This window comes from Poecilia reticulata, linkage group LG4 (assembly GCF_000633615.1).
Source record: "Poecilia reticulata strain Guanapo linkage group LG4, Guppy_female_1.0+MT, whole genome shotgun sequence".
NCBI classification, from domain to species: Eukaryota; Metazoa; Chordata; class Actinopteri; order Cyprinodontiformes; family Poeciliidae; genus Poecilia; species Poecilia reticulata.
Window position 1 is genome coordinate 22,872,100 of NC_024334.1, and position 11,198 is coordinate 22,883,297.

At 36.1% G+C, this 11,198-nt stretch overlaps 1 protein-coding gene and 1 long non-coding RNA gene across 2 annotated transcripts; one reads left to right on the plus strand and one right to left on the minus strand.

Moving 5' to 3' along the window:
* LOC103463669 (hydroxysteroid 11-beta-dehydrogenase 1-like protein) lies at positions 1–7,715 on the plus strand. The gene is made up of 6 exons (XM_008407195.2): positions 1–2,061; positions 3,854–3,984; positions 5,627–5,830; positions 5,919–6,012; positions 7,189–7,354; positions 7,436–7,715. Exons 1-6 carry the CDS (start codon positions 1,977–1,979, stop codon positions 7,617–7,619), a joined length of 864 nt encoding a protein of 287 aa, XP_008405417.1. The 5' UTR covers positions 1–1,976; the 3' UTR covers positions 7,620–7,715.
* Positions 7,716–10,055: 2,340 nt separating this feature from the next.
* Positions 10,056–10,712, minus strand: LOC103463668 (uncharacterized). Its single transcript, XR_533534.1, has 2 exons — positions 10,549–10,712; positions 10,056–10,467 (listed from the first exon to the last, which is right to left on the minus strand). It is a non-coding gene; the product is annotated as an uncharacterized LOC103463668 (long non-coding RNA).
* Between the last annotated feature and the right edge of the window lie 486 nt (positions 10,713–11,198).

Sequence of the window (11,198 nt, forward strand, 5' to 3'; positions counted from 1 at the left end):
GCTACCCTTATTCGCTTTAAGTTTGCACATTGTGGTGGTTTTATAATATAAATTTTTTTAAAATCACACTTTTGCAAAACACATCTCAAGCATACTCAAAATTTTGGTTTTGTTTGAAACTTTACACAAGGAGTATTAAATTACATCTGCTCAGTGCAGTTGCTCAATTTGATCCCAAAATGATGATGGGTATAGAAAAAACAATTGATCCATTCACTGTTAAGGTGAAAAGCAACCTGAACCATAAGTTCAGAGAGACAAGACTTTGGAAACCAATGATAAACACAGTCAGAAAAGTGTAGTCCATCACAATGAGTAAAAATATGAAAAAAAAACAATATATGAGCCTGAAAAAGACAAATATCAAATTCTACATGCAACACTGCATGCAAAGTAGTAGAATCGAATGTATGTAAATATTTGATGGACGTAATTACAACAACAAAAAAAGGCATCTCCAACCATTTCTCTCATCACATGTTTTATTTGTACCAGAGTTGGGTCAAGCACCAGTTTTAAGCACTTAGATCATTTAATGAATTTCTCATCATCAATCATACAGTTTCCAAAATGACACTTTTGACTTTTACTAATTATCAAGACTAAGTTCTTTCATTTCCTTGTATGACCTTATGGAGTTTAAAGAATAATCAATTAGGTTTTATTGTGTCTTTTTATTTTGTGTATTTTTTTTTTCTTCTTTGAAAATTTAAAGAAATCAAATTGTCTCAAAGGCACCTTGGAAACTTCTGGGCATAAGCCTGCCCTCTGCAGGAAAAAAAAAAAAAAGCCTTATCTGCCTTTGCCTTTCCCAGACAGCAGGTCAACTTTGAGGGAGATATTTTCAGTTTTATTTTCAAATTATTTTTTAGATTAATTACATTCTATGCAGCACTGACTACACATAGAGGACTATGTCTTCTCCTGTGACAAACATCAATGTCATCTTAGAAATCTTTAATAGTATGACACATTCACTGCGTTTTATTTTATTTTTTATTCCCATTTCTACAGATTACTGAACTGTTAGCTTTCAGCTTTCTGTTGAATGTTTTTATTACTCCATTAATATAATATTTGATAATCATGATGCATATGGTTGTGCAACAAGTGGGGGCCAATAAATTTATTCAGATTGTATTGGACTCGACGTCGCTTTACTGGTCAAATCTTATGACATGCGCACTTTGCATTCAGGTACTCGGGCCTTTTTTTCCCTTGGTGCGTTCACTGAGAGTCTGTAGCATAAGACTTATGGACAAGGGCAGTATTAAAACGGCTCTTGTCCAATCTCTCTGTCGCATCTAATTATTTCCCCACATTTTATGAGTTGACTATTGAGATTATTTTACTGCATGCACAAGTCAGCTTTGTGTATAAATAATTTTCCACCCCCGTTACGCCTCTGTTTTCCCCGAAAGTATGTTAAAGAAAATGCATTGAAAAGCATTTTTTACGGTACACAAACTGCCCCAGAAAAATCAGACCCAGTTTAAGCAGTTAAAAATATATATCTTAATTGTTTTACAAATTGTTAAATATTAAACCACTTTCAATAGATCACCACTGTCTTTTTTCCGTCTGGCCAGTTTTGATCTGACCACCATTTTTAACCAATCAGCAATCAACAAAACAACATAATGGTCTTTCAGGGACATTCTTCTAAAAGCTTTTGCTTTGTCTTTAAAACAGAAAATAACTGATCATATAAAAACGAGCTGTTATTTAAATTATTTATTTACTTTTTTATATATCCAAATATAATAATAATTGGGTTTTTTTCATGGCTCACAACAGTAAAGCATGAATTTCACCAGGAGAATTAAGGCAGGTCAAGTTCTAGTCCAATGAAACATTAACCTGGGAGCCACGCCCCCTAAACGTCCAGAAAACAGGGAAACGAGAAAGTGCGTTATTACACACATTTCAGCTCACAGCTGAAAGCTGAAACACAGGAAAAACATTACGCAAACAACATGGGAACCTTCGTAAAGATTGTAATTGCTAGCATTTGTGTTGGCTATGTAGCTGTCAAGTGGAATAGACCAAGTTTTGATTCAGGTAAGTTAAATAAATGTGTTACTGCTGCCATAAATCCAACTGCTAATGATACATTTTGAGTCAATTACTTATTGCAACACACGCGCACGTGCATGCTGTGAGCGTGATAGACAGATGTCAGATAAATGTGGTAATAAACACAGACTGTAAACAATATGCAGACAACTTATAGTTTCAGAATGGAATTCTAAAAACGAATGCATTTCTTTCATTAAATTCAAAAAGTGAAATAGTTTTTTTTTATTACGTGGATAATAATGTACCATTTAACTTATTTATACGTGTATAAAATGTTATACTTGCAAAAAATTAATTTAAACTAGATAACATTTTGGGGCCCAGAAACCATTGAGGTCCACGGCTGCTCCCCCTGTTGGTTTTGCTAAGACTTGGTCCAGGCTTCTGCTGCTGTGTCCCCCATGTGTCAGACCTCTCCTGAACCAGAGACAATATCAGAGATGCTTAGCCTGGGCCAAAGGAATAAAGAAATGAACTGATGCTCAGTAGTCCAAAGTTATCTCAGATAAACGTACTTCATTTGGAAATCGAGGTTCCACAGTTTGGAAGAAGAGACTAGAGACGCAGAATGCAAGTCGACTGAGGTCCTGTGTAAAGTTTTCATTGTGAGTGATATTTAGGGAATTCTCTAATTATGTTGGTCCACTGTTTTATGAAGTTTAAGGTCAGCGCTGCCATCTAGCAGGAAATTTTTACAGCACTTCATTTCTTCCTTTTTTACTGACAACCTTTATGGAGATGCCGATTACCTTTTCCAGCAGGAGGACTTGGCACATGCTCACACTGCCAACATCTCTCTTACCCGGTTCGATGACCATGATGTCATTGTGCTTGATTGGTCCATGAACTAGGTTGAACTAAACCCCAGTTATAGCCTTTGGAATATTGTCAAGATCAAGACGAGAAACACCAAGGCCTACTATGCAGAGCAGCTAAAGTCTGCTATTGAAGCCACAGACGGAGCGCAGTCATTCATTTAAATAGAGCCTTAACCCTGCACATACTAAACATACTTTCCAGATGGCCTTTCTGTTTTATTAGCATTTTTATGTTAAATTTCGTAAGCTAGCGGTACCTAGAGGTATCCCTGCAGTTAGCATCTCTATTGAGATGCTGCCTGAAACCTGGTAACTGCAGTTTTAATGTTACCTTATTAGAAAGATGTATGATGCTTCTCTAGTAGCCATGATCGTTCATGGATGTTGTACTCCAAACATCTAGTTTTGCCTTTCTTGTGAATAGAGGGAAAATGTGGAAGTCTTCTTTCAGCCAGCTGGCAAACGGTGCACAGCTGGAGAAAACTCCAGTCGCTCCACTTTCTGGTGCATCTCATTAAAAAGATTCTAAACCATATGAGCAGACGGATGAACATTTTTAGCTGTTATTAAATCCTAACATTTTAAAACTTTGGCACACTAAATGATTTTTTATCAATAACCCTGATTATGACCCTCTTTTTGAATTTCAGCACTGCAAGTTGAGCTAGCAAATACTAGTTATCTGCTTTCTGAAGAGATTATAGATGCAATACAATGGCCTGCTGATAACATTTTATTGTCTTCAAGGTTAACTGCTGTAGATGTGGAACTGTAAAACAAAAAAATTTTGCACGCAACTATTTTCTATGGGATGTACTTTATGCAATGTAGTGGGAGTCTTGTGCATTTGTGAACACAGATCGTTTCTTGCTGTTACTGTTCTTCTTGCTTTTACTGTTCATGTTATAAGTAGAAATAAAGGTTTTTGGTTTTTAAAACGATTGTTTTTATTTCAGAATCTCTTAGAGGTGCCAGGGTGTTGGTCACCGGGGCCAGTTCAGGCATTGGTGAACAAATGGCGTATCATTACGCCCGCTTTGGAGCCCAGATTGTCATCACAGCAAGGAGGGAGAAAGTTTTACAGCAGGTCTTTTTCTTTTATTACAGTTTCCTCTGTCCTTGAGTACTGTGTAGTAAATCAGTCTATTTTGCAAGTAATAATAAAACTGCTTCCAAAAAGCACACATGTAAATGCCAACATTTTTTTTTTTTAGGTATTTTTGAAGGTATCGCAGCAGCCTCTTGCTGCTGCGATACCTTCTTCATCATCAGGCCAGTTCTGGGGTTCAAGATGCCAAACTCCGTCCGTCTTTCTCAAAGTTTCCGTTTTTTAGTTCAAGTGTCAGCATTAGGGAAAGATAGGCTAGATGATTGATTTTACTTATTTGATTATTTCTGCTACTGAATTAAGCTGTACTGACTCTTGCAAAATTCCCTTACTAATAAAATAATTAATATTAAGAAAATCTAAAAGATGTTGTGGACATTCAATTAATGAGTCACCTTAAAGTTCTTTAATGGTTGTAAAATAGCTATGAAGTTTGATTCTGGGAGGAAAAAGTGTAAAATGTTTTATAGGTTGTTTATAGCCCAAAACTAAAACAACACACTTGGGACTGGCCCGAGTCACTAAAACCAACCTTCAGTAACAAGTGCAAGTTTTAATAATAAAGAGAAAGTGCGACCGTTAACAGGTGTGCTCCTTGAAACTAGTTGGCTGCAGGCTGCTCAATCTGGCTAATTCACAGGGTGAAGAAGGGTGGGACATCTGGATGGAGGTCGTCAGAAACCAGGCTAGTCTTTCTTGACGCCAGCTTAAACAGAGTTTACTTCAGTTCTGGACAGGGTAAAACCCAGCTGATTTAGGAAACTCAATTCACCTGTTAGACAGAGAGCTGGTAGCACATGTCCCTCCTCTGAGAAGGGAGAGATGGGGGATGGGGGAGGGGGTGATGTGCAACAACAAAATTGGTGCCCAACGTGGGGAAGAAAGAGGAACGCCAATTTTCTTTCAATTGCCAATTTTAATCCAATAATAATCCATTATTCTAATTATTTGATACCATGTTACAGTTACTTGTTTCCCTCTGTAAGTACTTCCACAAGTGTAAGAGCAAGTTTAAATATTCTTATAATCAAACCAATATCAACCACTGGTTAAACCAATATTAATTATTGGCCTAATTATAAGTTATTATCATTAATTTAAGTATTTTACTCTGGGTTTTATCCAATTACTCAAAATGTTTAGATTTTATTCTTTAAACCTTTAATGCTTCGAAATAAGGAATAGTCTGAACTATTTTTATACACATGCATCCTGGAAGCTTACTTCCTCTTTCTTCAGGAAACCTGCCCTTCCTGTTTCATGAAACTCTCTGACCATGATTTTTTATGATCAGATAGAAAAAAGAAGAATCTAAGCAAAGTTTGCAAGACACAATAACAACGCACACAACCAGATTAATTTTACTACAGTCTGACTCTACTGTTGGGTCTTGATGTCACCTGTGTAATTATTTTTAAAGATAACTTTATTTATTGTTACTATTAAACTAAAATCTCCAGCATGGGCAAGTGGGATGATCTCGACTTTTCTCGACAATGATCAATTTTAGTTTTACATAGAAAATGATCAGGTGGTTTCAACATACAGTAGTCAAACTATATGTTAATGTTCAGGCTAGTCTCTGTATATTTTCCTCATATTTACTCTGTTTTGCTCACAGGTTACTGAGAAGTGTTTGAGTCTGGGGGCCCAGAAAGCTCTCTTCATATCTGGAGACATGTCTAATGAGTCTGACCCTGACAAAGTGGTTGACTTTGCTCTGGAGAAACTGGGAGGCTTGGACTACCTGGTTCTCAACCACATTGGTGTGACTCGCTTTGCCATGTGGGATGGAGACGTGGATCACGTCAGGTGGCTCATGAAGGTAAATGGAGCACTTTGATGGTCTGTCAGTGCTTAAAACGAAGAAGGTGACTCTGATCTTTCTCGTTGTGTCTTTTTGTTTTCCGAAGCCCAATTTCTTTAGCTACATACAGATGGCCTGGAGAGCCTTGCCCTCTTTGGAGAAAAGTAAAGGGTCTATGGTTATAGTGTCATCAATGGCAGGTGAGCTTAATAGACGGCAAATTTAGATACATGTACACATGTATTAAGGGTTGGAAATGGTGTATATAACATTTAGGAAAAACATTTGTAGCTAATTTTTTTTAAATTTGATTTTGTCAACTTGTGTCCAAATGTGAAAAATAGTAATGTCACAAATCAAAAAATATGACTTAGCCCACTGATTACTGACCTGCAGCTCATGGTAGGCTGGTACTGGGTAATCCTAAAAGGAGTATCTGCTAATCTGACCTCTCTGCTAAGACTAACTGGTCACAAAAACACTATACCAAATGCTCGTGCCTCTGCCATCAGACGCCACATGGTATTAGGGGTACGCAACACATCTGACAAAACGAGGGTGGAGATTCCATGAAGAGGATTCATTTATTTTCACCTTCTGTTGCTGATGAGTAATTCAGGTTAAAAAGTATTTTATGACAAAAAAAAAGTGGAAATAAAGAAAACCCTTCAACACTTTTTCAACCTAAAATATCACAAGTAAAAATGAGCGGATTTCAACGCCGTGGAGGTTCGATGGAACGAAAAAAGGCATATAGATGTTTAGGTAAACTTCCTGAGGCCTCGGTTAAGTTTTAGTGGTATATTTGGTTAAAATTCAAACCCACCAGGTAATACCTGAATACATTACTGTGTCTGAGGACTTCTTATGGACATTGATTGTTGGTATTTGCTTTTTTTTTTTTGGTTATGTTAATGTAACATTTAGCAACAAAAGGAAAATTGTCATTACCATCCAAAAACATATTCAAAAGTTTTTTTGTTTTTTTTGTATTCTTTAAGTGGCTTTAAGTGACTTAGATCATGCCTGGAAAATTACAGCATTTCTAGTTTCTTTCATAAAAAAACTGGAGCCTTTAACAATATTTTGCATTTAATGAAAAACTATCAGTCAGCCACAAAATTCTTAATTTTTGCAATTTAAGTAAACACCAAATACTATATACTTTTGAGTTGAAGTACTTATTTCTCGATGTGAAACATTTTCAAACTAAGAAAGTCCCAGTTTTTGAGTTTGTATGTTGTTTTCTTAAAAAACATCTTAAATGTTTCTTGTAATTTTTTAAGTAGCTCAGAACAAACTTGTGCAGCTCTACTGTAGGATCTGCATTTCCTGCAACTCTGCACTGGACTCAGATGTTTATCTGCGGTTTGCAGGGAAGCTGAGCAATCCCTTCACGGCCCCGTACTGTTCAACAAAATCTGCCTTGAATGGATTCTTTGGGGCCCTCAGCCATGAACTTGCAATGAAGAAAAGCAACGTGTCCACCTCTCTAATCACACTGGGACTAATTGATACCGAATCAGCTTTGAACGCAGTCAGGTTTGTTCATCATATACAATAAACATCCACAATATCTTGAGTCGTGATTTGATGTTAAGGACTTTTTTTTATGCGCTCCAGGGGAATCATCACGACACCAGCCTATCCTGCGACAGAAGCTGCACTGAATATCATTGTAACAGGAGCAACAAGGCAGTCAGAGCTGTACTATCCCTGGTACACATATGTCATGAATCTCTTCAAAGACTGGTATCCCTCTCTAACAAATCATCTCATCCAGAACGCCCTCAACTACGATCCATAGGAAACATGTTGAGATGTTCTTTGGGTTTTTTATTGTACGTTTTTGATGCACACAGGATTTTATGCTCACATCAAATATAGCTGAAAATGTCTGATTCTGAAATTCATTTGAATGTTTCTCAGATTTAGGCTTCTTAAAGAAATGTACCTGTTTTGTGTCAAATGATTGCACATCCTGATTTTTTCCTGATCATCAGATTAAAATCACACGTGAATGTGGTTTCTGATATCAGTCTTGTTGTATATGTACACATTTCTTTATTTTTTTGTTATGACAGTAGGAAAAGTACATTTCGGTTTGTAACAAAAAACAAAACACAACAAAAAAACAAAAGACAAGAAAAGTTACATGCAACCAGTTTGGAGCCAGTAAATACTTTATAGATCAGTTTATATCTAAAATAGAAAGATGGGTTCATGACAAGGAGCTTAATACAGGAAAAATATGCGGTGACAAAGGACATAAAATGAAAATCAGGTATGGTTGCAATAGATGAAACTATTTTAACATGTACTTGCATGTCAGAATAATAGCATAAAAGACTAACATTTGGCTGCAATTTTGTAACTTTATGACTCATTCACTAGTTAAAGTTTGTTTATATATATATATATATTTACTACAACCAAGAAATTTCACCTTGGAATGATAAATATTGAAGTTTTACATTCATGACGGTACATTGAAAAATTAGGGTAATTTTTTTTTAAAAGTTTTCCTCATATTCAATTCAATTCCGCTTATTTATTTAGCACCATTTCACTATATGTCTCAAGCAGGACTAAATTTGAGGAAATTTACTTCATGTGTTTAAGACACTGGCAGCATATGTTCTCTGAATGTCCACATGGGGGCACTAGTGCCTAAGTTGTAAAAGGAGTATTGTTGCAACTCAGCAGCTATATTTCAGGCTCATTTACAATATCGTAATGCATGTCAAGGGGACGAGGTAAACAACTGAACTATAATTGAATTATTTAAAACAACTGATGATTAACACTATTTTTTTTCTTTTTATAACTTTACTCATTAGACTTTTAAGTTTCTTTAGTCTCATGATTCAGTTTATTTCTAGTCTTCTCTTATCTTCTTTAGTTTTGTTCTCTCAAAGGTAGCCACACTAGGAGCAGCAGACTCCTCGCAGAGCTGGACCTTCTCACTAGGTTCCTTTGTGCCTTTGTTCACCAAACCCCAAAGGCACCACAGGCTCCCTGTGAAGCGCAATCCATCCTGGTGGTCTACTCTTTTTGTAGTGCACCCTGAAAGCTGTGACCTGCTGTTTGAGCTGTTTTCTTCTGTTTATCAGGATGGAGTTGTCCTTGTTTTATATATATATATAAAACAAGGACAACTCCATCCTGATAAACAGAAGAAAACAGCTCAAACAGCAGGTCACAGCTTTCAGGGTGCACTACAAAAAGAGTAGACCACCAGGATGGATTGCGCTTCACAGGGAGCCTGTGGTGCCTTTGGGGTTTGGTGAACAAAGGCACAAAGGAACCTAGTGAGAAGGTCCAGCTCTGCGAGGAGTCTGCTGCTCCTAGTGTGGCTACCTTTGAGAGAACAAAACTAAAGAAGATAAGAGAAGACTAGAAATAAACTGAATCATGAGACTAAAGAAACTTAAAAGTCTAATGAGTAAAGTTATAAAAAGAAAAAAAATAGTGTTAATCATCAGTTGTTTTAAATAATTCAATTATAGTTCAGTTGTTTACCTCGTCCCCTTGACATGCATTACGATATTGTAAATGAGCCTGAAATATAGCTGCTGAGTTGCAACAATACTCCTTTTACAACTTAGGCACTAGTGCCCCCATGTGGACATTCAGAGAACATATGCTGCCAGTGTCTTAAACACATGAAGTAAATTTCCTCAAATTTAGTCCTGCTTGAGACATATAGTGAAATGGTGCTAAATAAATAAGCGGAATTGAATTGAATATGAGGAAAACTTTTAAAAAAAAATTACCCTAATTTTTCAATGTACCGTCATGAATGTAAAACTTCAATATTTATCATTCCAAGGTGAAATTTCTTGGTTGTAGTAAATATATATATATATATAAACAAACTTTAACTAGTGAATGAGTCATAAAGTTACAAAATTGCAGCCAAATGTTAGTCTTTTATGCTATTATTCTGACATGCAAGTACATGTTAAAATAGTTTCATCTATTGCAACCATACCTGATTTTCATTTTATGTCCTTTGTCACCGCATATTTTTCCTGTATTAAGCTCCTTGTCATGAACCCATCTTTCTATTTTAGATATAAACTGATCTATAAAGTATTTACTGGCTCCAAACTGGTTGCATGTAACTTTTCTTGTCTTTTGTTTTTTTGTTGTGTTTTGTTTTTTGTTACAAACCGAAATGTACTTTTCCTACTGTCATAACAAAAAAATAAAGAAATGTGTACATATACAACAAGACTGATATCAGAAACCACATTCACGTGTGATTTTAATCTGATGATCAGGAAAAAATCAGGATGTGCAATCATTTGACACAAAACAGGTACATTTCTTTAAGAAGCCTAAATCTGAGAAACATTCAAATGAATTTCAGAATCAGACATTTTCAGCTATATTTGATGTGAGCATAAAATCCTGTGTGCATCAAAAACGTACAATAAAAAACCCAAAGAACATCTCAACATGTTTCCTATGGATCGTAGTTGAGGGCGTTCTGGATGAGATGATTTGTTAGAGAGGGATACCAGTCTTTGAAGAGATTCATGACATATGTGTACCAGGGATAGTACAGCTCTGACTGCCTTGTTGCTCCTGTTACAATGATATTCAGTGCAGCTTCTGTCGCAGGATAGGCTGGTGTCGTGATGATTCCCCTGGAGCGCATAAAAAAAAGTCCTTAACATCAAATCACGACTCAAGATATTGTGGATGTTTATTGTATATGATGAACAAACCTGACTGCGTTCAAAGCTGATTCGGTATCAATTAGTCCCAGTGTGATTAGAGAGGTGGACACGTTGCTTTTCTTCATTGCAAGTTCATGGCTGAGGGCCCCAAAGAATCCATTCAAGGCAGATTTTGTTGAACAGTACGGGGCCGTGAAGGGATTGCTCAGCTTCCCTGCAAACCGCAGATAAACATCTGAGTCCAGTGCAGAGTTGCAGGAAATGCAGATCCTACAGTAGAGCTGCACAAGTTTGTTCTGAGCTACTTAAAAAATTACAAGAAACATTTAAGATGTTTTTTAAGAAAACAACATACAAACTCAAAAACTGGGACTTTCTTAGTTTGAAAATGTTTCACATCGAGAAATAAGTACTTCAACTCAAAAGTATATAGTATTTGGTGTTTACTTAAATTGCAAAAATTAAGAATTTTGTGGCTGACTGATAGTTTTTCATTAAATGCAAAATATTGTTAAAGGCTCCAGTTTTTTTATGAAAGAAACTAGAAATGCTGTAATTTTCCAGGCATGATCTAAGTCACTTAAAGCCACTTAAAGAATACAAAAAAAACAAAAAAACTTTTGAATATGTTTTTGGATGGTAATGACAATTTTCCTTTTGTTGCTAAATGTTACATTAACATAACCAAAAAAAAAAAA